The sequence below is a fragment of the Mauremys mutica genome, chromosome 1, assembly GCF_020497125.1.
Source record: "Mauremys mutica isolate MM-2020 ecotype Southern chromosome 1, ASM2049712v1, whole genome shotgun sequence".
Classification (NCBI taxonomy): domain Eukaryota; kingdom Metazoa; phylum Chordata; order Testudines; family Geoemydidae; genus Mauremys; species Mauremys mutica.
The window spans coordinates 73102049-73130020 of record NC_059072.1 but is presented as its reverse complement, the minus strand read 5'-3'; the positions used below and the strand labels follow the sequence as shown (position 1 = coordinate 73130020).

General features: G+C 38.4%; 1 protein-coding gene across 2 annotated transcripts in view; it reads left to right on the top strand.

Annotated features, from left to right (window-relative positions):
- The window catches only part of PAWR (pro-apoptotic WT1 regulator), a 160396-nt gene extending 145847 nt beyond the window's left edge, over nt 1–14549 (top strand). For both annotated transcript variants that reach the window (XM_044979741.1, XM_044979732.1), the window contains exons 6-7: nt 713–817; nt 7069–14549. In XM_044979741.1, the coding sequence (XP_044835676.1) occupies nt 713–817; nt 7069–7155 (192 nt within the window). In that variant the 3' untranslated portion in view covers nt 7156–14549. The remainder of the gene's footprint in view (nt 1–712; nt 818–7068) is intronic.
- Nucleotides 14550–27972: the final 13423 nt, after the last annotated feature.

Genomic DNA, 27972 nt, shown 5'->3' with positions numbered 1-27972 from the left:
TCCTTCTAAAAAGGATGGGAGTAAAACACCAGGAAGCTTTTATATATATTTTTAGGAATTATGGAATCCTTGAGTTAATTTAAATTGCCTTGTAATCTCTCCCTTCCAAAACTGGCTTCCTCCCAAACCAGTCAAACTACCAAAAGGATAGCAAGAGATGGGGGAGGAGTTTGAATAACTTCTTCAGTAATTGAAGCCTCGTGTATGACAAATGTTTCGTACACCTTTGCATCCAGGCCCATGGGTGGGTCTTCAGGCTCCTATAGGTCAAGAAGGCCAAGTAGACCTTAGTCATATATCGGAGCAAAATTCTGCCTCTGAAAAGCCCACCAGCATGGTTACTTTAGGACTTGATATTTTGATTTTAATATCCAATTTGGGCTTTGTTTCAGAACTCACCATAGGATCAGGGCTTAAGTTAGAAATTAATCAGTTAAAAGGTCAGCTTTAGAGGTCATTGCACTGGTGGGTTCTTCGGGGCAGAATTTTGCCCTAGACCTGTGACTAACAGGTCTGCTTGGCCTCCTTGAGCTACAAGGACTTGAAGACACACTGCAGGATTTGTAGGCCTAGCTATCTGAAGAAAGGAGATTTCAGGTAAGAAGCAAAATTTGCCTAATTACAGAATTTTAAAACTGTCCTTTTTCAAATTAATTTTTAGGAGTGCTGGAAGAACATTCAATTTGAGACTGTTAATTTGTGTCTTTTATAGGAACTAGCCAAGGAGAGGCAAGAAAATGTAAGATTATTGAGGATGACACAGGACAAAGAGGAACAGATTGGGAAATTGAAGGAAGAAATTGATTTATTAAACAGAGTAAGTACATGTATTACACAAGGATGAGAAAAGCTTCCAAATTCTTCCATCTCTTCTCTTCTTCCCCACTCTCCCTATATTTTCCAGGACAAGATAAGGAGGGAATTAGGCATTTATTTTGTGTTTAACTTTTCACCTCAGATTTAATAGACTTCTTTCTTGAAGTGGCCTCTGCCCATTCCTAGTAATGTGCCAGGGTTACAACTGGACCAGAGGAAACGTCTAGACACAGTGCCCACTAGAGTGCCTGCATGTTCCCCCTTGCTGCTCTGAATCTTCTGAGAGGCTATAAAAATGGGTAGGGCCGGGCTTAACCATTTTAGTTCTTTCTAATCACAATAATGAGGCTCCTGATCCTCTCTGCTAACACTTTGACCCAGTTCTCTGGAAACTTGGTTTTCCAATACTTTTCTTAGACAAATTTATTGTAGTTTAAATAAAACTTTAGTTCCAGTGAGTATTGGTAATTTATATAGTTTTTAGGAATATTTTGGGCCTTTAGGGATCTTCTGCATCCTATTGCACATTCCCATACTCATGAGGGTAGATTCCAAAGCTAAGAGACCAAAGTTTGAGAGGTGCCCCTCTACTCCTGCCACCTTCCTGGTTTCAGATACCCAGAGACTGTGTCTGAACTTTCTATGGGAATGTTATCTCCCACCTAGGTGGTCTGTCTGCAAGACTTTCACCCCACAGGCTAGGAAGGAGCTACAGAACTGGTTGTAGGCAGTCTTCCTACTAGAGGCTCTAATGGGAAAGATGTTTGCTTCAGATACTCCTGGTTCCTTGAATGCTTTAAGTTTTGAGAGGTGTTCCTCAGGTCCTAGTGTCCTTCCTGAGGACTAAGAGACCTGGCCAAATTGCTTCTCAGGTATCTGTCTCCATACATAGAGCGATATTTAAAGATTCAGCTGGTAAGGATCTTATGATATGTGTATTCAACTGCTAGAAAGGAACTGGCCTGTTAAGATGTTGGCTTCTGGGTGTAGACCTAAGCCTAAAGGTGTTAATAGTCATGGATCCATCACGTATGAATCTGACCACCTCCACCTGCTGGCTCATTCCATTGACCAACGCTTGCTTGAAAGCTTCAGCTGTTCCTTCAGAGTATAGGGAATCAGTCTTTCCCAGTGCCCCAGTTGATGGCCTAGCAGATCCATGACTCCCATTTCAGTTCAGGTCCCAGGCCATGAATGGCCCTCAAACCTGGTATTGGATCCGGTTGAGGGAGAATTGCAACTGGGACTCAGTTCTCTCTCTTTGACCCTTACACACAAGGGACAGAAGCATAAAACAGATACACAGGGATGGCTTCCTTTCCTAAGAGAGAGAGATTTCATCATGGTTCCAGGGCAAAAGTTAGGATTGCAGATATGGGAATGAAAACTTCTCAAGTTTCTGTTTCCAATTCCGTAGGCCCCCTTCTGTCTGTCTGTCTCTGTCTCTCTCTCTCTTTTGAAAACCATAAAACCAACAAATCATCCCCTATGAGGTTGCCATTACTAAGTTAGCCACTTATAGCTCTGCAGGGACCTTTTCAATCTGTCACCTGTGGTGCAAATAGTCACCCACAATACCATAAGAATGTTTTATTTCAATAAAAAGGGGAGGGAAGGATTCCCTCCACCCAGCAGTGAAGGGAAGCAATATCCTATGACAGTGATGCATCACCTATCTCTCTTATCCTGTGGCTGCCCATCTGGCAGGAAAGGACAACATACTTGCTGGCCACATGAGCAGGAATCAGCAAGATTAGCGTGAATAGTCACTGAAGGATTCAGTGAGGTGTGACACTCAGTGATGCATTCTCCTTTGAACCCAGGGAAGAATGTTCCCTTTCCCATTTCTTCATCAAGACCATCTTTATCTTAGACATGACATCAACTGTGAGTTTCTAAACTGCAAGTGCTCCTTGCTGACCCCACCCTTTATGGGCTCCCATGAGGACAAAATAGTTCTTTCAAAGGCAACTAAATTTATGCACAAGATGGTAACTGGCTTTCATCTTAACCAAACCTTGAATCTAATAGTATTTCTTCCAAAACCACACTCATATCCCCAGGAGGTAAGGTTGTAGCCTTTCATATATGTAGATCAAAAGACTATAGACGGTTGCTGAGGTTACATTTGTGTTTTCTGGTAAAAGGCCACTACAACCTAATGCCTGGCCAATTGGATCAGGCTGTGTATTGGGGAAAGCTAATGTCCCTGTGCCAGAGGGACTGAGAGATTGCCTTAGCACTAAATGAATGGGCTCTATGGCTTATCTGAGGCATAACATAATAGTTGAGATCTTTAGAACTGCCTCTTAGAGCTCAATTCACCCATTCACAGAACATTATACAATGGACCTGGCATTAGTTCAGAATCCCAATTTTGGAGATCAGTACTACAATTACTCCTTAGCTAGTCAGCCTCATCCCACTCTTCTGAGAAGAGGATGCACTGTTTATACATTCCCATTAACGGGAGTTTAACAGAGGCCTACTCACAGAAGTACTGACGGTTCCTTACAAATAGCTAGAGTTCTTCTAATTGTGCCTCTGGACATTCAAGCTATTCCTCCACCTTCCCCCTTTTCCTTAGAGTCCTGTTGCTATTTACTAGGCGGTCGATTTGTGGTGAAAAGAACTGAAGCGGTTATGATGCCCCCTTTTATAGTCTAGCTCTCCAAACACTCAGAGCTGCCAGCGGGCATAGGCTCACACTCCAACTTCTAGGCATCACTTCTAGAGGTTCCTGCTGGTCCTGCTGCACCAGTGATGTGTCCCCCATTAGTGTAGATATACAAAGGCTGTTCAAGGGCTCTAGTCAGTGGTAAGTAAATCTTCACTTTTGTAACTTGTTTTTTTAACAAATCTAGAAAACTTCTTAAGTTGTGTCCTTTCTAAGTAAATTAGGTTAAATAACTTTTTACTTGAAAGATTTTTACTAAAATCAGTCAGCAGATTATGGAGAAGCTTCTAGAACAAGAGATCCCTTTGCATTGAGAACCCGGCAAAAACTTTGTGCCATAAATGGAGTTGTCTCAGTTCAATGGCTGAGCTATTCGATGAACTTCTGCTACCTTTTAAAAGAAAGGGAGAATGAGTACATAAAGTTCCCAGCTGTCTGAAAGGAAAGGCATCTGAAGATATTAAACTGTTTGTTGACTTAGTTCAACTTTGGAGTAGTTTAGAGTTGGTCATCTGTGACCTCACTGGGGAGTCACTGTAGTTAAATGTGTGTTTGGAGAGAATATATTCAGAGAGCATTTGCACTCTGATTAAAGTATCAGTTTAGTCATCTGTCATTTTGGTATCTGAAGCCTACACTTCTTTGCCATTGTAGTTCTTTTATAATAAACAGTATTAAATTAATAATGTAATTTTTTAAATCTAAAGTGGTAAAAGTCACTTACATGTATGCATCCATTATTATTTCTTTATACATTTAAACTACAGTCAGTTGTTGTTACTGGATTGTATTCAAGTAGCCCATACTTACAGTAATCTTTGGAATGTTATTTTTGTAGCATAAACATTCCACAAAGTCTTTTACATTTTATCTAATTTTTGAGTAACTCTGAAATATTTTTGTCCAAAGGCTTTTAAACAGTTGTTTCAATGTAGTTGAGTCATCTACCATTTAGTTATAGTACATAATTGGTTGAGTTAGCTTAAAAAATAAGCATAAAATTATGATTATGGAAAGCTGCACTTAAGCCATTTTATTGAAAAGGTGCTGTTTCATTATTCCTTACAACTGTTTATTATAACATCTGTTGCTGACATGGACTTTGCAATAGAAAAAGCAAAGCCTACGGTGGTTAGTTAAAATAAGGTGCTATGTGTTCATGCACTGTTATTACCTCTAAATACAAATTACCATATTTATAGATCATATTAAATGATTGGTTCATCTGTGTCTTCAGAACAATTAAATATCATCTGTTTCAGAAAGCCAGCTATATTTTGATATAACATCTCTAAAATGTTTGTATTTTTGTTAGGCACATAAGACATTCTGCTGCTAATCTCTGTATTGCATGCTACATAGGACAAAAGAGTAACTGCAAAGGTACTGCAGTGTGGCTTTGAGCACTGATTGCCAAAGCCATGTTTTGGCTGGCAGGCTGGAGCTTTTTACTGATGGCACACTTAAGCACCTACTCCCAAAGGTGCACTTCTGGGATGCCCCCACCAAAAGAAATAGGCATATTCATATGATCATTTTGTTAAGTGTCAGAGTAGCAGCCGTGTTAGTCTGTATCCGTGAAAAGAACCGGAGTACTTGTGGCACCTTAGAGACTAACAAATTTATTTGAGCATAAGCTTTCGTGGGCTACAGCCCACTTCATCGGATGCATAGACTGGAACATACAGCAAGAAGATATTTATACATACAGAGAACATGAAAAGGTGGAAGTAGCCATACCAACTGTAAGAGGCCAATCAATTGAGATGAGCTATCATCAGCAGGAGAAAAAAAACCTCTGTCCACATATCTATTCAAGTGACAACATCATAGGACCTAATCGCATCAGCCACGCCATCAGGGGCTCATTCACCTGCACATCTACCAACATGATATATGCCATCATGTGCCAGCAATGCCCCTCTGCCATATAGATTGGCCAAACCGGACAGTCTCTATGCAAAAGAATAAATGGACACAAATCTGACATCAGGAATCATAACATTCAAAAACCAGTGGGAGAACACTTCAACCTCTCTAAGCACTCAGTGACAGACTTGAAGGTGGCAGTTTTACAACAAAAATTTTTTCAAAAACAGACTCCAAAGAGAGCCTTTTCATGTTCTCTGCTGAACTTGAATTAATATGCAAATTAGATACAATTAACTTAGGTTTTAACAGAGACTGGGAATGGTTGGGCCATTACACTAATTGACTCTATTTCCCCATGTTAAGTATCCTCACACCTTCTATGGGTCATCTCTATTATCACTTCAAAAGTTTTTTTTCTCCTGCTGATGACAGCTCATCTCAGTTGATTGGCCTCTTACAGTTGGTATGTGTACTTCCACCTTTTCATGTTCTCTGTATGTATAAATATCTTCTTGCTGTATGTTCCAGTCTATGCATCCGATGAAGTGGGTTGTAGCCCACGAAAGCTTATGCTCAAATAAATTTGTTAGTCTCTAAGGTGCCACAAGTACTCCTGTTCTTTTTGTTAAGTGTGTGTTTCAAAATTAAGGGAATGGGGGAAGTGGATAATCTTTCACCCCTTTTTTGTCCCTTCCCCTGCCATCTGACATAACTATTGTGGGGATTTTACACGTTTTCATTGCAAAGGAAGCTGAAAACCCTAATTCCCCATCTCTGGTTTTTCTCCTCCAAACTTCCACCATCCACCTCTTTTTACCTCTCACCAGGTTAACTTTTCTGCCTTTGCCCCTTCTCCTTCCACCTCTCTTCTTCTTTTCCCTTCTTCTACAGCACTGCCGACCATAGCAGCTGTGCTGCTTTTCAGTTAAACTTCACTGTGGGAGCAGAAGTGAAGAAGCAAAGGAGGAATAAGGGGCAAGCTGGGGGGAATGGCAGGCACAATATTGGGAGAAGAGGGAAGGAAGGACGGAAGCAGAGAAATAGGATGCCCCTTTTTTTAATGAACCCTGCTGTTCTCTGGTCCCCTTACACTCGCCTTCTGTTGAAAAAAATAAATTGAACTTCTAATTTTCAAGCCATCTAGCTTTAATCAGAACTCTGACGAGGGCAAGATATGGCTTTTCAACTATTTTTTCAAATAGAAAATGAAAATTGAAAGTGTGCTAACAGATACTTGTCATAAGCCTCTGACACCAAACTTATTTTACAAAAAAGTCTTAAAATTTAATGTGCTGTCCTATGCTAATAAACTGTGTGTATCAGTGCACTGTGGTGCGTGAAAGCCCCTGTGTTTTGCAAATATGAAATAACATGGGCACGTGCCAAGTGGCTTCTTACTATTAATCTCCTGACACAGTCAGTTTTTGATTATATATTTCTTTTGAAAAGTAGCTTGTCACTTGGGAATGTGAAAGAATGTTTTGTCATGAGAGTAGCATTGGAAATATGTGAATTTTTAGCAATTTTTGCTTTGCTTCATTAGCCCTTTTAAATATAGATGCTGTGAAACTAACTCTTCCTCTGTCTTTACTCTATCATCTCTTGGTTTCATGTACTGATCTCTTAAATTCCAGGACTTTTAAATTACTAGTTTAAGAATCCATTTTTGCATCCTGACAAATGTTTTTTTTTCCCCCCCAAAGGACCTAGATGATATAGAGGATGAAAATGAGCAATTAAAGCAGGAAAATAAGACCCTCTTAAAAGTTGTTGGACAGCTGACAAGGTAGAAGATTCAAACCTCAATGAGGAGAGAGAGATTTAAAAACTACTGATTGATAAAGTCAACATGACAGTAATACTTCCTGTGTTGCAGTATGTTAAAATAACCAAGTCTTTATATTTATTATTAGGAAACCAGATGGATGTTTATTTTCATAATACATTCTTTTTCATTCAGTAAAATGGCATCAACTTTTGTGGGTATTTTTAACCTTACTTTTCACATCAACAATAATTAACAATTATGACATCTTTCAAAAACATTAAATTCATGGTGGTTGTATTGGGTTTTGTCTTCTGACTACATATAATCTGGTTATAGTAGTTTAAAAATCAGAGCACCAGGATCACTTTTGGTCTTTGTTGGGTGTATATTTTTTTCTTGAATGAAAGGAAGCAATAAAAATAAGCTTTGTTTACACAGATCCAAAATATATATTTTGGGAGATATTTTCATTTTGTTTCAGCCGCTGTTACGTGTAGGTGCCTTACTGATGTATAACATTTTGCAGATTGATTACTTGTTCTAAAATACAAATCTTGTATGTTGTGAGTTTTTTACTATATCTGAAAGACAAACAATATTTGAGTAGCGATTTTCTTCTGTATAGCAGTTGTCTTGGGGAAAAATAAGTTGTTTTATTAAAATTCAATAAATCAATTGTAGTTACCAACATTTTTGTAACATGTCTAAGTTGTGCACTATAGTATATCATAATGCTTGTGCTTTAGCAGTGAAATGCAAATTTACTATCCTACAGTAAGTTTGTTTTGTGTATTGAGAATATAAACAAAGCCTGGAGCTTTCATTTTGCAAAAGTATTAAAACATAATTATATTTAAATCTACCTATTTAAAATATTTAGTGCTCATAATAAATGAGAGTTTTAAGGGTTTTTAAAGCTGTGATAAAGCTTGTTATAATGTATGAAAGGGAAGTTTCATAAATTATTTAGGCCTTTGAAAAACATGAAGTATGCAACATACAATAAAAACATTCACTCTTGATTGCCGCTAATGTGTATGAAAATTAAAGCTTGAATATGCAGTTAATTTTAGCCACTTGGGGCAATATTCTAGCATTGTTTTTTTAGTGCAAGATGACACTTTCGTGATATATAAACCACTGTCTTCAGTCACAAATAATTCTAGCCTAAAAATTCTTGCTAGACTGAAACTAGACTGATGCTTGGACTCATCCTGGTAGGGCATAACTCATCCCTGATTTTAAAAAATATGTAAGTCATTTGAGTTACAAAATCAACTTTAAAACCTTCCTGAAGTTCCAAGCATTCTTCCTCTCATATCTTGAATATACCAAAATACAAAGTTTGAAACATCTACAGTTTTTGTTGCCTTAAAATATAAAGATAACATTAATACATAATGATAGCCATCTACAAAGATTTGCCCATAGCTTCCGTTTTGAGTTAAACAGTCTTTGTATTTAATGAGACTAAGGAATTCTTAATTTTTTAAATCCAGGAATTATCACTTCATGTTAGATGCTTTGGTTTCGTTCTGAATCTTGAACAGGTTACTTTGCTTTGTTTATTTTATATTCCAATGAGAGAGAAGAGATTGAGAGCTTAAGAAGTATTACACAGTACATTTACCTTCTAATGTGCTTGGAAGTTGTGCTCACAGTAGGAGTGAGCCCACACAGTCTTACTCGGAGTTTATATCCTTAATGCAGGGTTTAATTGGCACAAGGGTGAAGATCACGAGTGAGCACTAATCTATATCTTGGTCCAGCAATAATAAGTCCTTAATTTGATCACGTTTACAAAATTGGAAATTTAAACATGTAAAGGGGGGAAAAACAACTTTATATAATATTCACACATGTAAGTGGTCTTAATGGATCTGAACCTAACATTGAAACTTTCTTTGAAATAGCATCTATTTCCCTCTCCATTTAATCTGTAGGCAAAATTTAAGGACTTGTAGAGTGTGCTTCCAAATTTATATTTGACGTAATACCAAGATAATTTAGATGCTCAGTGTCATACTCTGAACATACAGAGACCATAATGTCAAATATAAACAAAGTTATGAACTGGATATTTCTAAATTATATTTCACATAGAATCACAGAAAAAATGTAGGGCTGGAAGTGATCTCAGGAGGTCATGTCGTCCAGTCCCCTGTGCTGTAACAAAACCAAGTATAGTTAGACTATTCCTGACAAGTGCGTGTATAGCCTGTCTTTAAAATCTCCAATGACAGATTCCACATCCTCCCAGGGAGGCCGATTCCAGTGCTTAACTATCTTTATAGTTAGAAAGTTTTTCCTTGTGTCTAACTTAAATTTCTCTTGCAGCAGATTAAGCCCATTACTACTTGTTCTACTTTCAGTGGGACACAGAACAGTTGATAACCATCATTGTTATAACAGTCCATAACACATTTGAAGACTGCCATCAGATCACCCCTTAGGCTTCCTTTCTCAAAACTAAACATGCCCCCCTTTTTTTTAACCTTTCCTCAAAGATCAGGTTTTCTAAACTTTTATCATTTTTGTTGCTGTCCTCTAGACCCTTTCCAGTATTTCTACTTCCTTCTTAAAGTGTGGTGCCCAGAACTGGACACAGTAGTCCAGCTGAGGCCTCACCATGTGAGTAGAGTGGGACAGTTACCTTCTGTGTCTCAAATACAACATTCTTGTTAATGCACCACAGAGTATTCGCCTTTTTCACAACTGCATCACATTACTGACTTAGTCAGTGTGTGATCCACTATAACCCCCAGATCGTTTTCAAAAGTACCTAGTCAGTTATTCCCTTTTTTTGGAGTTGTTCATTTGATTTTTTTTCCTTCCTGAGTGTACATTTTGCACTTGTTTTTATTAAAGTGAATCTTGTTGGTTTCAGACTAATGTTCCAATTTGTCAAGATCATTTTGAATTCTAATTCTCGCCTCCAAAGTGCTTTTAATCCCTCACAAGTTGGTATAATTTGCAAATTTTTTATAAGCATACTCTCCACTCCATTCTCCAAGTCATTAATGAAAATAATGACTAGTACTGGACCCAGGACAGACCTCTACAATATCTTACTAGGTATGTCCCCACAGTTTGATAGCAAATGATTGATAACTACTCTTGGAGTAATTTTTTCAACCAGTTGTGCACCCTCCTTATGGTAACTTCATCTAGACTTCATTTCCTTAGTTTGCTTAGGAGAATGTCATGTGGGACTTATTAAAAGCCTTATTAAAATCAAGATGTATCATATCTGCAACTTTCCCCCATTCATTAGGCCAGTAACCCTGTCAAAGAAGCATATTAGGTTGGTTTGGCATTATTTGTTCTTGACAAATCCAGGCTGGCTATAACTTACAACCCTGTTATCCTCTGTGTGCATAGAAATTGCTTAATAATTAGTTCCAGTATCTTTCCAGATATTGAAGTTATGCTGACTGGCCTAAAATTACCTAGGTCCTTTTTGTTCCCCTTTGGTACTGTTTTTTCTCTCCTACAGGACCTCACCCGTTGTCTGTGAGTCCTTAAAGATAATCGCTAGCAGTTCTGAGATTTCTTTGGCTGGTTCCTTGAGTAACCTAGCGTGATTTCCTTCAGGCCCTGAATATATCTAACTTATCTAAATATTCTTTAACCCATTCTTTCCTTATTTTAGCTTCATTTCTCCCCCTCCCCCTTTTGTTAATATTGTGTTAAGTATCTGGTCATAATTAACCTTTTAAGTGATGACTGAAGGCATTAAAATAGTCATTAAACACTTCAGCCTTCTTGTTGTTGTTAGCTCTCATTCCCCACTAAGTAGAGGACCTACACTTTATTCATCTTTCTCTTGTTTCTTATGTATTTATAGAAACTCTTCTTACTGTCTTTTATGTCCCTTGCTAGGTGTAACTCATTTTGTGCCTTAGCCTTTCTGATTTTTGTCCCTATATCCTTGTGCTATTCTTTTGTTACTCCTCCTTAGCAATCTGTCGATGTTTCCACTTTTTGTATGTTTCCTTTTTGATTTTCAGGTCATTAAAGAGCTCCTGATGGTCCCTTATTATTCTTCTGAGCTTTTCTTCGCATCAGGATAGTTGCTCTTTTGTCTTACATGATTATCTAAGAGACAATATTAATTTCAGCCCATGAAAGAAAACAATGCAAATGGACCAGTATTTCTCTATATCTCATTACCTCTTCAAAAATTAACTTTTTTTAATGAATTAAGTAAAAGATAATGGCTGAAGTTCACAAACAATGTTTTTTCCTTTTGACACATTTAATACGAGAGGGATTTTTTAATGGTATGGGAGAAGTATTTACAGTAGACTTCCCTGGGGGCTTTTGAAGTAAAGTTTTAGCATTCTTGAAAATGACAGTGGTTCAACTCAAGAACAGTGCCATCATTGTGTCCCTTAATACAAATTGTGGGAGTTCAGACAGAAAGCGGCTCATGGCATTAATGTGGCTCTGCATAAATGCACATATGTAATACCCTGCATGATCTTACGCAACTGCACCATGAAGCTCCCCCACACTTCAGCCGACAGTCCTGTAGATCTTAAATATATCCGGAGGAAAGTATTTCAGTCACTGCAAAAATTTATGGTAAATTACGGTATTATCAGGCTCTTGGCAGAAGTTTGATAGTCTCATTCTATAGAAAAATGATGCAGTACTTAGACTATTTGTGTAGCCAATACTTTTTTCTCTTAGTAGGGTATCCTTAAACTCAAACATACAGCAAGCTTTTAATCTAAGTAGTTTTAGAGGGTGTTACTTTAGCTACTCTAGTATAAGGACTTTTTGTTGACCGTTTACAGTTTGTTTACTTTCTCCTACCTACCTACTTACTGCTGGATTGTTCAGAATTAATGTAAATTGGGGTGAGTTAAATATCAGGGACACTGAAATTGAGCAATAGCTTAATAGGCCTTAAAGTGAAAACCCACCTCATTTGGGAAGGTTGTATGTTTCCTAAGCTGATCTGGATATTTTGTAGTAAGGTGAACCTAACATGCAAGAGGTTTGGGTTCACTAATGTTCTGATATAAATTGTGCAAGTAAATTTGTGAGACAGATTTATGTACTTTCATCTCTTAAAAATGGGACCAAACTACAAAGACTTGACACATTTCTCTTAAAAAAAAAAAAAAAAGAAGAAAAAAAAAAAAGGTAAACTTGGTCACCATTGGAAATTTTAACAAATGTCCGTGTCGGCTGTTAATAAAACTAATAGGGCAGACATCTGCTTTATCTTATTTTCATAATGAATGGTGCACGATATATTCCATAATGGATGAGCTGCCATGCATTAATTTGTATTGTACTGATAATGCATTATGAGGTTTTTCTATGACTCTGACTGTCAAGTTCTGTTGTGTAGCAGACAGATATGTCTGAAGACCTGAAATTTAAAATAGCACATGGAGATAGTGACCATAAATGGTATGCATTAATATTTTGGGGATTTTTTTTCTGAAGATAAGAAATTAATGGTATATGAATATTTTAAATAATCAGAATAGCTTTTTTAATTTTTAAAAGAATTAAGCTGTCATCCTTATGCTTTGACATTACTTGATGTACTTATTAACCAGAGAAACAGCCTATGTTTGAAAATGGGTATTTTTTATATCTTAAAAGCCAAAAAGTGTTCCCTTTCTATAACTAGGTTTTGGATCATATGTTTCTGAATGTATTTTTTCTTTAAATTGATTCTTTTGGGGGGGGGGGAGTAAGTAATTGATACTAATTTATCTGTTTGGAATATATAACTTGGAAACAGGAAATAAACTGATAGTATCAAGAATCAAAGTATCAAGCATAACCTAGCAATTTGTTTCTCAGTTACTTGTACTGAGAATTAGCTAAAGTGAATATGATTGGCATTAACACCATTCAATAATATAAAGAGCTTTTAATATAGCTCAAACCAGCTGATTTTAATCTACATCAAGTGGCATTTCAGCTTGCCTACTGTACTGGCAACATGCAGATTTTGCTGCCGTAAGAGAGGTCAGTGGGGAAGGCTGGCGATCGCATTACTTTGTAAAATGCACTACTAACGTAGAGAGATGTAGGCTTCAACTGTTGTGTTGGAGCAAGGTCTTTGCTACTTTTTTCCAGCTGGAAGCAAAGTAATTCGGTATAGCAGCCAAGTAGAGAGGTGATTATTGGGAATTATTGGAAATTATTGAAGCAAATTTATTTTTAAATTTAGGTATTACTATCTTGTGTCTGCCTCTCAGTATTTCTTGAGTTCATACTTCTCTCGGTGAAGATGTCAGTTATATTGATGCATTTTCATCAGTATTGACTAATAATCTAGACAGCTGGCATCACAAGCAAGTAAGATGGCCTTTGTCATGAAGGAGAACTGCCAGAGAAAACAGTTTATTTCCACCAACTCATTCAGATGGGAAATAAGGCGTAAAATTTTAACAATGATGGTAATTAATTATTGGAACAATTTATCAATGGTTGTGGCAGATTCTCCACCACTGGCCATTTTTTAAATCAAGAGTGGATATTTTTCTAAAAGGTATGCTCCAGTTCAAACAAATTATTTCAGGGAAGTTCTATGGCCTGTTCTATGCAGGAGGTCAGAGTAGATGAGCACCGTGGACCCGTCTGCACTAGTATCAGTGAATTCACAGTCATAATCAGCTAATGGGAAGAAAAGCATAAAAATGTGTTTTCCAACTTAAGCATTTGATTATAGCATTTCTACAAACAGTACAAAATGAACAAATTGGTTACTGGGAGCGATCAGGTAACTTGAAGCTGTAAAAGAAAACTTCCATACCACTATAGGTCTATTCCCAGCCAGTAATTTTGGTGTCAATACATGTATAGACATGACTTTTACTTGTGTTATGCATTTTTGTAGAACCGCTTATAATATGTATGCAGGACACAAATAATGTAACTATGCAGCTGATGTACCAAGTCATGATTTTAAAGTGTTAACTTACTAAAATCACTTTTTCTGTATCTCAATGTATGCCTTTCTCCTCATATTGCAACAGATGTACATTATTCTGTTAATTGAGTCTTATTGCTTTTATTCTTGGATTTCTGGTGTACTGTTATTCAGGGTTGTGGTTGTGAGATATTTTGGGGGGTGGGGAGAGGAGGCAAAATTGTTATACCCACTACATTTTTCATTTAAAAATTTCAGTCATAATCCAGTCTTAAAATGTATGTACAGTCATTTTAAAATATAACCGTTATATGTATTTAAAAAGCTGAATCATCACTTAGTTATAAAGAACTAAATGTTTTTATTTTTGAACGTTGGCTAGTTGTTTCCTATCTTATGATAACATTTGTTTTTAAAAAAATGGTATTGAGAAATTTACTTTTGCAGGTAAAAGATATCCCTTTTAACCTACCAATAAAGACTGTGTGCCTTTTGTCCAAATAAAAACAAAATGCTTTTAAGTCTGAGTTTGTTCTTGAATGTGCTCAGAGAGAAATAATAGAATATGACTAAAATTAATACCAAATACACTCACTGGGGCCTATCATCAAAGTTGGGAAGTCCTCATTAGTTAGTTTCATTATTTTTACTCTGAAATTACACTTCAGACCTATAGATTTAAAAACAAAGTATAAATTCAGATCCAACTACAACCTTCTTTGTGTCTGGCTGCATCTAATCTCTACTTTAGAACCACCTTCCACCTCCACTTGTAGTCTTCTGCTTGGTGGTTCTTTTACCCTGTATCCCATTTCACCTTCATAGACTGAAATCATGACCTACCTTCAGTAAGGAGATCTGGAAATGCTGCTTCTAGAGCTGTAAGTCCAGCTATTTCATTTGGCTGAAGGTCTTAGAAGATGTATCCAAGATGCTTCCTCCTGGAGGTGCTGAGTGCACTGATTCCACAATACACTCAGTCCCTCTGGGACTTGCACATGTGTGAATGCTTGCTGTGTGTGTGTGTGTGTGTACATACATTCGTAAGTACACGCAGAGGCCTCAAAGGCAGCCTAATACATACACTTGTTCTTTGTTTAGTGTGTTTAGTACAGAGCATTAGGGAAATGGAACAGATTTAAATGAATTATTTTGAAGCTTGTAATATTGATTTTAATCTTTTGATTCAAACAATCCACTTACTATAGAAATACCACAATGATGGTGTTAATCAATGTGTTTAAAAACACCTGCTTTGAATAAGACATGGTATGTGTTTGTATTTAATGACTGGAATTATTTTTTAAAGATAAACCTGCACAGATGGTATCATTCCTATATGTTAGTTCTTTTATGTGAGACTGATGAAGGTTGTTTTTGATTGGTTATTTTTTTAACTCTGGAGCTAATCTTTCCAGTGAGGTACAATTCAGAGTTTCAAATGTGAGGTGTTTGCCTTGAGTACTTCAGAGCACCTCTGGTGCTTTGGCATCTGTTTTCATGCCACTTCAATGTCTATCTGTCCCAGTTCTTGTTAGGAAACCTTAAGTCAAAGTGCATAGATGCCTGCTCTGCTTCTTTGCTGCCAAATTTCTTTATGTTACAATTCAACATCTATATGATCTTGGTATTGGGCACATATTTCTTTGGTTGGTCCAATATTTCACTCAAAGCACAACTATCCACTTTTCTTTTGTAGGTTTGGAATCAGTGGAAGAAGGAAGACCATTTAACAGCTTCAAAGCATGTCTGTATGGCAAAACAACATCTATGATTGGCAACCATTTTTGTTGTGTTGTCTGGTCAGAGTCAAACACAATTTAGAACTGATAAAAGGAAATACTTTCTACACAGTGAGTAATTGGACTGTAGACTTCATTGCCACAGGAAGCAGTTGAGGCCAAGAACTTAGATTCCAAAAGAGATTGGACATTTATATATGGATAACAAAATTATCCAGACTTCTAATTATTATAAACTTTGGAAGGGATATTAAACTTCAGGCTTCAGGATTCAAGACAATCTCTAGCTGTTAGAAATCAGGATGAGACCTTATGTGTGGGGGGGCAGGATTACCCTAATCTGTTTACAGACACTCCCCGGGTTACACAAACCCGATTTATGGAAATCTGGATTTATGGAATAAGTTCCCTTTTTTTTTTGCGTAATTGTCAGAGATATGTTCCCGACTTAGGCAAAATCCAACTTACACAAGGAATTCTGGAACGGAAGGCTTGCGTAAGTATTTACCGGTAAGTGTTTTTACACCTTTCTCTGAAACATCTGGTACTGGCACCTGTAGGAGAGAGAATACTAGACTAGATGGACCTCGTATCTGATCCAGTATAGCAATTCCTGCGTTCCTACAACATGCCTGAGTGCCAGATATTAATGCAGATGTCACACCACATGCTGAAGAAACATAGTGATCATCTTTTGAGTTCTCTTTGAGACATCCCAGGGACTCTTGTAAATTCAACACTCAGCTTGCCAGAATGCTTTGAAGGGTTAATACTTAAGTCTGATACAGAGTTGTTGAGCACCAGAACTCAGTGTCAGGACTACTCTCTCACAGGTAAACCCAATGGGGAGGCTTTACATCCTGAAGTTCCTGCATTTATTACCAGTAAAGCTGATGGCACTGCTAAGCATTGACTCATGGATGCATTCAGGGCTTAAAGTCAATGGTGCTGAGTTTTGACAAGCAAGAAGTACCAAGAGAGGACCAGTTGCTTTCTGACATGTTTCTGTCAGGGTCCCTATACTGAGGTCTCCAGATGTTTCCCTCCTGCATTTATGTATTCAAAGTAGAGAGGTTGATGGCAGTTCTGATCTTTAGCATGTGTTCAGTGATGTGGCTTGTTCACACCTGGTCCTTTCTGAGACAACCATGAAGCCCAGCTATCACCATTGCATTTCTTTTGGCCTGTATTGACAGAGGATATTGTGGAGTTGGAGCACTTCTTGCACTGAGACTGATGCTTGCACCCAAGAGTTGGCATTTCTGGTTCAGGAAGTTCTGGTCTTATTGCTGGCATTCATAGCTCCTCTTGCCATTGCCTCAAAGATGGATCTCCCTGTAGGCCTGATTGGCTAAAGGCATCTGGATTCCATCACAAGGTTTAGAGAAAGATCAAGCACATGCCTTAAACCACAGAACTTGTTTGGGAGGCAGGTGCAGTCCTTTTTACTCTTTAAAAAGACTGCACGTCATTCTCTTGGACTAGTCACTTCGGTCCCTCCGTCGGGGAAGAGCTCTGTCTGGAAATCAGGCTTTCAGATCTAGTGGCCTTAATGGCTGTCCTCCCTTGTCTAAGGGATCCAAAGTCCTCGTTCAGCATGCACTCAAACTTTTCAAAAGCCTTTAGTATTTATATAGTCTTCTATTACCAGTAGCAGGCTGGGGCTTTAAGTTAGCCTCAGACAGAGGAACCTTTTATCCTGTATATCCCATGGTCACCACAGACTCCTCCACTGAACAAGGCTCAGGGCTGGACTACAAGATCCACTTCTTTGAAGAAAAACAAAACTTCCTCCTGAAAGCTGTGGCCCATCCTGGATGAAAGGGTTAAATTATCTCCCCTGCCCCCCCCCCCATTTTTTTTTGTAGGTCATTACCCTGGTAGCTATCGTAGGGTATGTCTACACTGCAATTAGATACCTATGCCTGCTGGCTCGGGCTATGAGGCTGTTTAATTTCAGTCTAAACATTCAAGCTTAGGCTCCCACCTCGCAGGGCCCTACACCACAATTAAACACCCCCTTAACTGGAGCCCGAATCAACTAACATGAGCCAGCCATGGGTTTTTTATTGGAGTGTAGACATACCCTTAGATGTTAACACTAAGTATGTTTTCTGGCAAAAGGCAAACATGATTTAAACAGTTTTTTACAATTCACTATTTGAACATTGACTTCACTTCTGGAAATAGCTAAAGGACACACATTTGCTTCTTTGTATCACTTAAACGAGTGGTCCTAGACAAAAAAACAACCTTAATCATGAATGGATGGTACTTGACCAGTTTTTACCAGAGCTTCTCTTAATCCAAATTACCAGAAGATAGTGAGGTGTTGCAGTACACACAATGAGCACAAACGTTGTGCTAAATGTCTACCATTTAACCATGTGTAACAAATCAATATTGTTGCGCCCTTTCTTTATAACTCTGGGCATTGTATAAGGAATGTAATGATAATTTATAAGAAAATGGCGGGGGGGGTGTTACGTAAGACTATCTGAAAAAGCTCCAATATGGTTATTGGCATGTTGACATTGACCCATTAGTATTTATCTCTGGAACTCGGATGGATTCTGTAGACCAAGAGTCTAGAACGAAATTTTTGTTTTTCTGTACTAATTAATCCATGTTTTTGACTCAAGGCTCCTAATAACAATGATGCATTTTAGAAACATTTTAATATTTGATTGCAGCAGTGTAGGTGTGGTTGCAATCAGCCACCAAATATGCTTAAAAGGTTGGGAGGAGGGGAGAATACAAACTACCGAGTCTTCATGAGTTTAGACTCTTGAATAAACTTGAACAATTCTCAGATTTCTCCATGGATAAATGAAAGGAAAGATGTTAATTCTGTTTATCAGGGACTTTCTCTTCCCACCTCTATTTATGTGCCTGCTCCTGCTTACTGTATTCTGTAACAAAATATACGTATAAAATGATGTGACACTTCATTACTCTGGCAGCATCAAATAGAGATGAGTGCTGGGGCTGAAAGAGGCCAACTACTTCTAGTGGTAAATTTCAGCTTTATCCTGTCCCTTAGATACAGGCTCTGGTAAAGGTTAACAAACATAGGAGAAAATACCTAATTAAAAATACACACACAAAAGAACTAATTATGGAGGTTGGAGATTTAGGTTTTATACAACAAGGTTACAGAGTTGTAGAGGGGAAAATGAGGAGCTGAAGCCCCTGTTTAATAAAGGCCTGAAGCCACTCCTGCTGTCTAGTCAGTCCAGGATCCACTCCAAACAATAGTGGCTTCAGCCCTTACTTTTCCCCTACCCTACACAAGACTGAACTATAATTCCTAGAAACCAAGCTCCTAGCTGCTTCTTCAAGGAATACTTTAGAATTGTGTTTCTTAAAAAAAAAAAAAAAAAAATTGTCTCTCAGTCCTGGCTGGGTTGTAGTCAGAGGAATTGGGGCTATATGCCAAATCATAACACTCTTTCTGGATATCCATACCCCCACCCTCACTCCAGCCCCAACCAATTGTAACGGGCTGCAAACTGGCTGGGGGTGGTAATACTGTGTTGATGTTTTTGACTGAGTAGTCTATGTCTAAAACTGGCCCTGGTTATTTAGCATTTTATTTATCCCTTGCAGTGATGTGCTGGAGGTGACTATTGGGTTATGGTGGGAGTCTCTTGTTAAAATTCTGTCAGCAACTTGCAGAGGAGTTGTGATTCCCCTCTCCCTGCATGCTGTAAAATAAAATGTGCCAAAGATGAATTATTCCTGGGGCTTCTGAAGACAAATGTTTTGCCTGTGGAATGTACCATGTTGCATTATGTCAGATGTTTAAAAACAAAAACCAGCTCTCCTATCTTTTAAAACATAAATGGGACATAGTGTTATATTGTCAATTCATTGTATTAACTTTGATTTAATTTAAATCACATCTTCTTGTATGTAGGTGCTTGTGTAATAGTTTAAAATAGAGAAGAAAAGGTTTAAAATCACCCAATAAGAATATATATAATGTACTCTTGTATACCTGTATTTTAGGAACCGAGTATTGGCTAAATATTTGCAGTCCTGTGACACTGCCCAGGGGTACCCAGTGTGGTGAAGCACCTTTCTCCCACCTGCCCTTAGCATAAGGAAACCTTTTCTGTGCCAGCTATGAGTCAACTCCCTGATCCCACTGGCCACAGGCACCACAAGTATTCCCCACTCAGCGTATGCAGGCTCCTGCTGTCTACAGGTTAGTGATAGGTCCCTCTGGAGTCCCTGCTGCACTGGACACTTACAGTGTTCACAAAGTCACTGCTCCCCAAGAAACCATACACCTCAGCTTACCAGCTTCACCTCTGATCACTGCTCTGCTTAGCACACAGCACTTAGATAAGTTTATAGTGAAAACAAGTAAGATTATTTGACGAAGGACAGGGATTCAAGTGATAGCAAGTAGAAATATTGGAAACAAATGGTTACATATAAAATAAAAACAATATGTATTCTAGAACCTAGACTTACTTAACTAGTTACTGTCATGTCTTATAGAGAAACACTCACCCCAGGTACTTCCAGTGTATTGCAGCCAGGCTTCCCTATGATCTTCCATTCATGAGACAAGTCATGCACTCAGCTTGCTTCCTTAGTGAAAAAGATCCCAGGTATCTCTCTGTACCCTCAGTTATACTCCCCAATCCATTGTGTTTACTAGCAAACAGACTGCTTCCCTGTTGTCTTTTTCTGTGTGCCTCTTTCTTGTCAGTTACACAATCTCTTGATTTGGCTTTGACTAGATTGGCCTCTGTTGTGAAGTGGTCAATACACATATGACCAGCCAGAGAGAGAGAAAAGAATCTCTTCCCTCCTACCTGACAGGAGCATGTTTTACCACTGCCTTAACTCATGTACCTTAAAAACATAATTTTCAGTACAGGTACATTATTCCTTAGACATTAGCTGTACAAACATTTCGCAATGATTATGATGACCAGTGTGCTCTTGAGACTTGGTAGAAACTTCACCCTTTGATAAACTTAATATGCATATATCTGACCAAGGGATCCCTGTAAAACTCTGTGCAACCCCTGTGCCCTCTGCCAGTTGGCATCAGGGTCATGTGTCTGATTTTGGTTATTAGATAGTGCTTTGGTTAAATGCAGAAATGCATTAATAGACTTCTCAGCCACTCATCTCTTCAGTTCTGCAAACAAACACACAGCTGGTACACAGGGTGCATTACATGCCAAGACAGGGATTTTTTTTATGGGAAACTGGTTAAAATATTGCTCACCTATCATTTTTTTTTATTGGCAGACAATAGAATTATATAGATTTTTGTATTAAACATGTTACATTTAAGTTACCCTGGCACTATATTTTTTTCTTTAGTGTCCAACGTTAAAGATTCTTTTTGGTTTTAGAACTAACATACTTCTCTCCTCTACACTATTTTAAATTATTGCACTGAATTTGTTTTTGTCAAATAGCCATGTCCTACAGGAAATACTAACTAGGATTAGCAACTATGCTGGCTGGTGTCATGACCTAACATTTTTTACTACATTCTGATCATCCTTAGTATTGGCCGCTCACAAGCTATTTTTCTCCATATATTGTAATGGTTATCTACAGTAGTTATTGTTACAAGTAACACCTATGACTACTAAAACTGAAAGAGATTAGAGGAAAAAAAAGTTCTCTACTTTTTTCCATTTTACTATGTGTACAGTAGTTTTTATTGTTTCTGCTCTGAAGTCAGTTGAATTAATCAGTTTCTCCTGGGTTGTTTTTTTTTTGGTGTGGTTCTTTTGCACAGCAAGGCCTAGTCTACACTGTGGGGGGGGGGGGGAATCGATCTAAGATACACAACTTCAGCTATGAGAATAGCATAGCTGAAGTTGATGTATCTTAGATCGACTTAGAATGACTTACTTCGCATCCTCGCGGCGCGGGATCAACGCCCGCCGCTCCCCCATCAACTCCGCTGCTTCTTCTTGCCCTGGTGGAGTTCCAGAGTCGATGGGGAGCGCGTTTGGGGATCAATGTATCTAGATGAGATGCGATAGACCGATCCCTGATAGATCGATCATACCCCAACAGCAGGAGAAAAATATTTTGTATACATGTTTCTTTTGTGACTGTAGAACCACAAAAATGAGCAGGGGTCTCAAGAAAGGCACTTACCTAAAACCTCTTTGAATTCCTTTTTTTTTCTCTCAGACTCATTAGATTTCAAAGTTAGTGTGCCTTGAAGTGCTCTCTTTCTTCAAACTCCTTTTAAAGCAGCCAGCTGCCTCTCTCAGTAACAGTCTGTCTAGCTATCTCATCCTTTTTTATTTTAAAACCTGTCTACTGCAATTTCAGAAGGCTTTTGAACACTATCAATATTTTATCTGAGAGAGCTGACAACAGATCAAATTACTTTAGATACCTTCTGCAGGAGTCCATATTCTGAAGCAGTGGTTCACAGTAGCTATAATTTTCTCCACCAATTGAAGCAGCAAAGAATTTGCAGAAAACTGTTCTCCTGTAGCCTAGCAGATTTTAATGGTCTCCTAATCCAGTAGAGTAGGTTGCCTTTTAGGATGTATAACGGTTACTGGAAATCTTTAATATTTCAAAGATGGTAGTGACTGACAGAAAGTTTCATGCCAGACTACATAACATGAGTGGAGTGTTCCATTCCAGGTACAAGTACATGTCAGTACTTCCAGAACACTGTTAGGGTGCACAGTGAAGCTGATGTCCGTGGTCTGCCTACTCGGTAGATTAATAAAGTACTCCTACTCTCCTGACAGTCCGTTTGGTAACTTTTCAACACCATTCCATTGTTTGTTAATATTAGTTATTTTTATTTTAGTTTCATTTGGCTGCTGTTTTCTTGAGTGTTCCACATCACAGAAGTTTAGTTGGCAATTTTCTTCCATTGCAGTTTTTCTGTTATGCTTCATTTTACAGACATCCCTTGATTTTTTTCTTTTAATCTTCAAGAGCTAAAATCCCCTGAGATGCATCCAGTTATTTATATATTATTTTATCTGCCAAAGGATATTCCAGTGGATTACCAGCTTCCCTCTTTCTTTCTCTGAGCTTTGAGAGTTCTGTAATTTTTTGGTATATTTTGCTGGACTTTTAGTCTAATATGGGCAGCCTAAGGCACTGACAGAAGCACACACAATGATGATAATATTCTGAGGCGCTCCTCGTGGTGCCTCTGAACACCCAACATTTTGACTCTGTTAGCAGTCCTGTGTGGTTATGCACTGGAAGCACAGAGATGTCCAGAGCCTACAAGAAAGTAATCCACTGAGATGAAGAATGGTTACTGGTAAATAATTTTATTTTTTTTCTCTTAAGCCTTACACTTGCACCGTCTTATTAACCTGCTATGACTAGAGCGTTGAACCAACGTATTAGAGGGAAGAATTATTAACTAAGTGCTGATATGGGGGTCCAAAAATAGTATGAATCAACTTCAATTCATGCAGACTGGCAACATGTCATTTTCTCCCCACCACCCCAAATCTCTGAATTTTTGTCCCCTTTTTTAATGCATGCTTACAAATTACACTGTGTTCTGATACCGAGGAACAGGGAGGTTTCAGAGCAAGTTGGCTATTGGTTGTTCTGGAGTGCTCTGAGGCAGTGAGACACAGGATATAGTTTACTAAGCATTGGCACTAAAGAGAGATTCTGCCCCCCCCGCACTATGGCACAAAGCCATACAAAGTTCTCCAAAGAGATTGGAACAAAACATATTTTCCCTCCTCAATTACACAAGAATTAAAATAACATACTGTTTTAAGACATAGAAAACAAATAGTACTTTGGTTTTTGGTTGTTTTTTTTTATTGGTTTTTTTTTTTAGTCTTTGCGTTTATCTGTGCAAAAAATGTCCTAATTCAGAACTGTGGTGAGGAAAGTTAATCCTATTTTGTTCCTTGAATAATCTTCCATTCCTTGGTTTGTTAAACATTCTTGGCACTTGCAAGACAAAGAAAAGATAATACATAGTTCTGAAGAATAACCTTTTCAGTACTTATAAAATCAGATCCCTGTAAAACAAGATCTTAACAAAAGTTTATAACTGAATCTTTTAAATGTCAAAACAGAAAAGTAATTTGCAGATTTTAGTGTTTTAATAAAAGTTGTTAAAAATCCACACAGTAACATAATTTACCAGTCGCAGAACAAATATACTCTTCAAGCATGTTTTAGAGGATTTGTCTCTGTTAGCCTTGGCTATAGTTTAAATACATAGGGAAAAAAGGCAGCTTTGGCTATAGTTTACATTACCTAGTGCAGGAGGTCCAAGATCGCAACAATTAGGTGTGCAGATTAAACAAGTAGCTGGATTTTCTTAATAGCATAGCTATAAGGTATCAGGCTTAGAATAGTAAGCGACAAGACTGGTGAAAGGAAGCCTTTGGAATCAATTTAAATATAATAGAGTCAGGGAAAATGCCTAGTGGATTTATTTAGTCTCTTATCTTTCTCGACTAGTGCTTTTTAGTCTGCTCAACTGCCCTTTTTTTTGTTGCTTAAAGAATTCTAGGGCGTGTCAGCAAGAGAGGAGCTGGAACAAAGGTCAGACTGCACAACAGGTAGGGGACTCACAGTGGAGTTAGGTGCATGTGTGGGAAGATGCATTAGCTTGGGGCAATAGGAGGGGAAGAGACTCAGACATGGGATGGGCAACGACAGTGCTGTTGGGTGAGATGTTTGTGTTGTGGAAAGAGCTGTCCTGCTAGCCAAGCAACACTGAACCTGCAAAAATGTGTTGTTTTCAGTTTAAAATCTAAATCCCGAGCTTTCTGACTCTAGGACTGTTTGTTTAGTGCAATGGGGAGTGATGGCAGTGTGAAGGGAGGTATAGAGGCAAGCGATCTTCAAGGCAAGAGATAACAAAAGGGGCAGAAAGGTAACAAATCAAAGTACAGTATTGCAAATAAAATTGATCAGGGAAAGTGTTAAAATAACAAACAAATGAAAATGGAGACAGCTAGTGAAATGCAAGGGAAGAGTGAATGGAGCCGGTCTGCCAGCAGACAGCCTGTTCCAGCATTCAGCAAAAGTAATAGCAGTCAAACAGTCATCCAGAATGGCCTCCACGCTATACACTGAAAAGTAAGGGCCAAAGGTTCTCTTTTTCAGGCAGTTAATTCTTTTTAGACGCTAGCGGTTTGGTCAATCTTTAGTTGATAAAAAGTCTAAATGTTACTTTGTAGCGGTCTTTAGTGAACATGGTAGCAGATGTACTATGTATATTTATTTTTAGGACACTTTGCTTACATTTTTAAAAATGTGTCAATGTGAAGCAGTGGAAAGAGAAATGAGGTGTCTCTCTGCTCCACATAGAATGATTAAACAGGAGAACAGAAGCAGCAGCAGATTCTGGATTTAGAATGAGTAATTGAAATTAGGGAGGTTTTCTGAGGAGGAATGGGTGTGTCCTTCTAGTCTTTTGTTTGAAATTCATATGTTGGGGATGGACGAGCAGCTACGGAATGTAGGTTGCCAGGGTGGGGTGGGAGCATTACACAGAGGTCTGTGACTCAGCATGCACTGCAGACTGTAAACTGCAAACAGAGTTTCCCAGGGAGTTCATGAAGCAGTGAGTGAAATGTCTAGGATTTGATAATTCCCAACAAGAGAAGAAACTCCCTCTGATAACCAGGATGCAGAATGGGGCATTGAGATACAGTGGTCACCAATAAATGGGCAGTATTTGCCAACACATATCACTTAGTTCATAGAATCATAGAATTTTAGTCTGTAGAAGAGAAGAGTGAGGGGGATTTGATAGCAGCCTTCAAATATCTGAAGGGGGGTTCCAAAGAGAATGGAGCTCGGCTGTTCTCAGTGGTGGCAGATGACAGAACAAGAAGCAATGGTCTCAGTTGCAGTGGGTGAAGTCTAGATTGGATATTAGGAAACACTATTTCACTAGGAGGGTGGTGAAGCACTGGAATGGGTTACCTAGGTAGGTGGTGGAATATCCATCCTTAGAGGCTTGACAAAGCTCTGGCTGGAATGATTTAGTTGGTGTTGGTCCTGTCTGGATCTGTCTGGGTTAGCAGCCAAAGAAAGAATAGCGTATTGATGTAGAAGGCAATTATATGAATCTGAAGAAATGTGGACCTCTCTGGAGATACATTTGTATAAAAAATAGTAAGATGACTCTCAGAATGCCAGACCTTTTTTCCCCTTCCCTGCTGGTCCCATCCTTTCCTTCTCTCCCTATTCCTGTATGTCTTCTCCTATTTTATTATGGTTTCCCACGCCTAACATGTTATGTCTGTGTAGTATTGTCTGGTCTTGTAGCTTTCCATTTGTAAAGCTGAGTAATTGCATAATTCTGTTGGTGATCCTGTGAAGCAAGCAGTATTTGCTGTAAATCATTTACCTTTTTGTACTTCTCATTGCCTGCTTCTTTATGAAAATCAATAAAATTAATCACACACACACAGAAATCTTGAGCTAACTCTCCAGATTACATTAAAGGGCAAGTCACCCTACTCAAGGGTGTTTCCTTGATAAAGGAGAGGGAGCTGCTGTTAGGGTTTGTTCCCTGAGAAGTCCTCAACTCTGGATTACGCGTCCCCTTATGCACTCATGTTTACCATATAGGAGCTTGGACTTATTACCATTCTGGACACACTGTAAAGCTCAGCTTCCCCCCAAACCCACCCCAGCATTTGGGGAGGCAATATGAAGATGGTTCAATGGGGTTATTTATTGGCATGGGAGAATTGTGTTCTAGACCTACTTCTGATTATGATTGGAAACACAGGAAGTAAATTGTTTTAATGGCTTATTTTTATTTAGAATTTTATGTTTTGGAAGGGGTGCCCAGAGCTTGGGATGGGCATTCTAGAATCTAGTTTGTATACACATCTAAGTAAATAAAAAGGCAGTTAAAAAAACAGATATAACAACATTTATTTAGACTCCACCTACATTCCCTTATCCTCATGTAGCCCTAGTGTGGGGGCTAAATGTTACAGCAAGCCAAGTGGAAGGCCTTCACATTAGAAAAATGTCACCCTACAGCAAGCAACAATAATAAGTATAAGGCAGGAATTTCCATAATATGAACCTCACTATATAGAGTATTGTGAACACCCTTCCTTCCACTGAGGATGGTAGAATACCCCTGTGACAACTACAGAAAATGCTTGCATAAAATGTTAATCACACTATCTATTTTTTCTCTTCCTTGCATTTCTCCTCCTGTTTGGTTTCTCTCTGAAAAAAGCCAAGGATCATCATATGACCCACGAGCTCTCCATAAAACACTGGCACATACTTCTAAGGACCACTGTTGGGGAGCCACTGGTATTAAGTTGTTTATGAATCCCACATCTCTTCCACATTCTGTAATATGATGAGTGGAACTGAAAGAACAAAAGGTCAGGTTTCAGGAGGGACCTTGTCTGGTGTCATACCAAGGGAGTCAGGAAAGCAAGCTGGGTCAGAGGCTGCTTGCATTCAAACTCTGGAGCCATAGAATATAACACTGGCCTCTCAGCATACTTAGTAACAATCTCTTTCCTACAACGCTGCCTGTCTACTACATGGCTTATTGTTAATGAACCAAGTTCTGTGTCATGTTTAGAGAATTGTGATAAGCCTTGGAATTTAAATTCAAAACTGCTAGACTTAGCAGAGACCCTGGTTGCAAGGCTCATTACAACAATTTGTAACTGACTAATTTCCTTCATTGTATGACAGCAGAGGTGTTACTTTCCCATTTCATTTTAAGTGGTTCCTTGCAACATGTGTTAACTCCTTATGCTTAATAATCTGTTTCACCTTGTATTTAGCGGGGACACACTGGTTAACTTTGCCAGACCTGAAGAAGAGCTCTGTGAAGCTCAAAAGCTCGTCTCTTTCACCAACAGATGTTGGTCCAATAAAAGATATTACCTCACCCAACTTGTCTCTCTGAAAATTGTAGACTGTGCAATAGGAGATGATATAAACTTGTGCAGATACTGCAGGATCAACATCCAAAGTCAACTTTTTTGCTTTCAATAGTCTAATTATTGGAATCATGCAGTTCAAATGAAAACATACATTTCAGACAAGCCATTTCAAACAAATATTTGTTAGTGTGAGCTGGTCCGTTAAGCACTAGACTTTCTGTTAGGGTTTATAGGCTCTTTGAGACTGACTAGGGAGGGTCATACTATGGAGGATCATGTGAGGGCAGGACTACTTAAGACTTCCT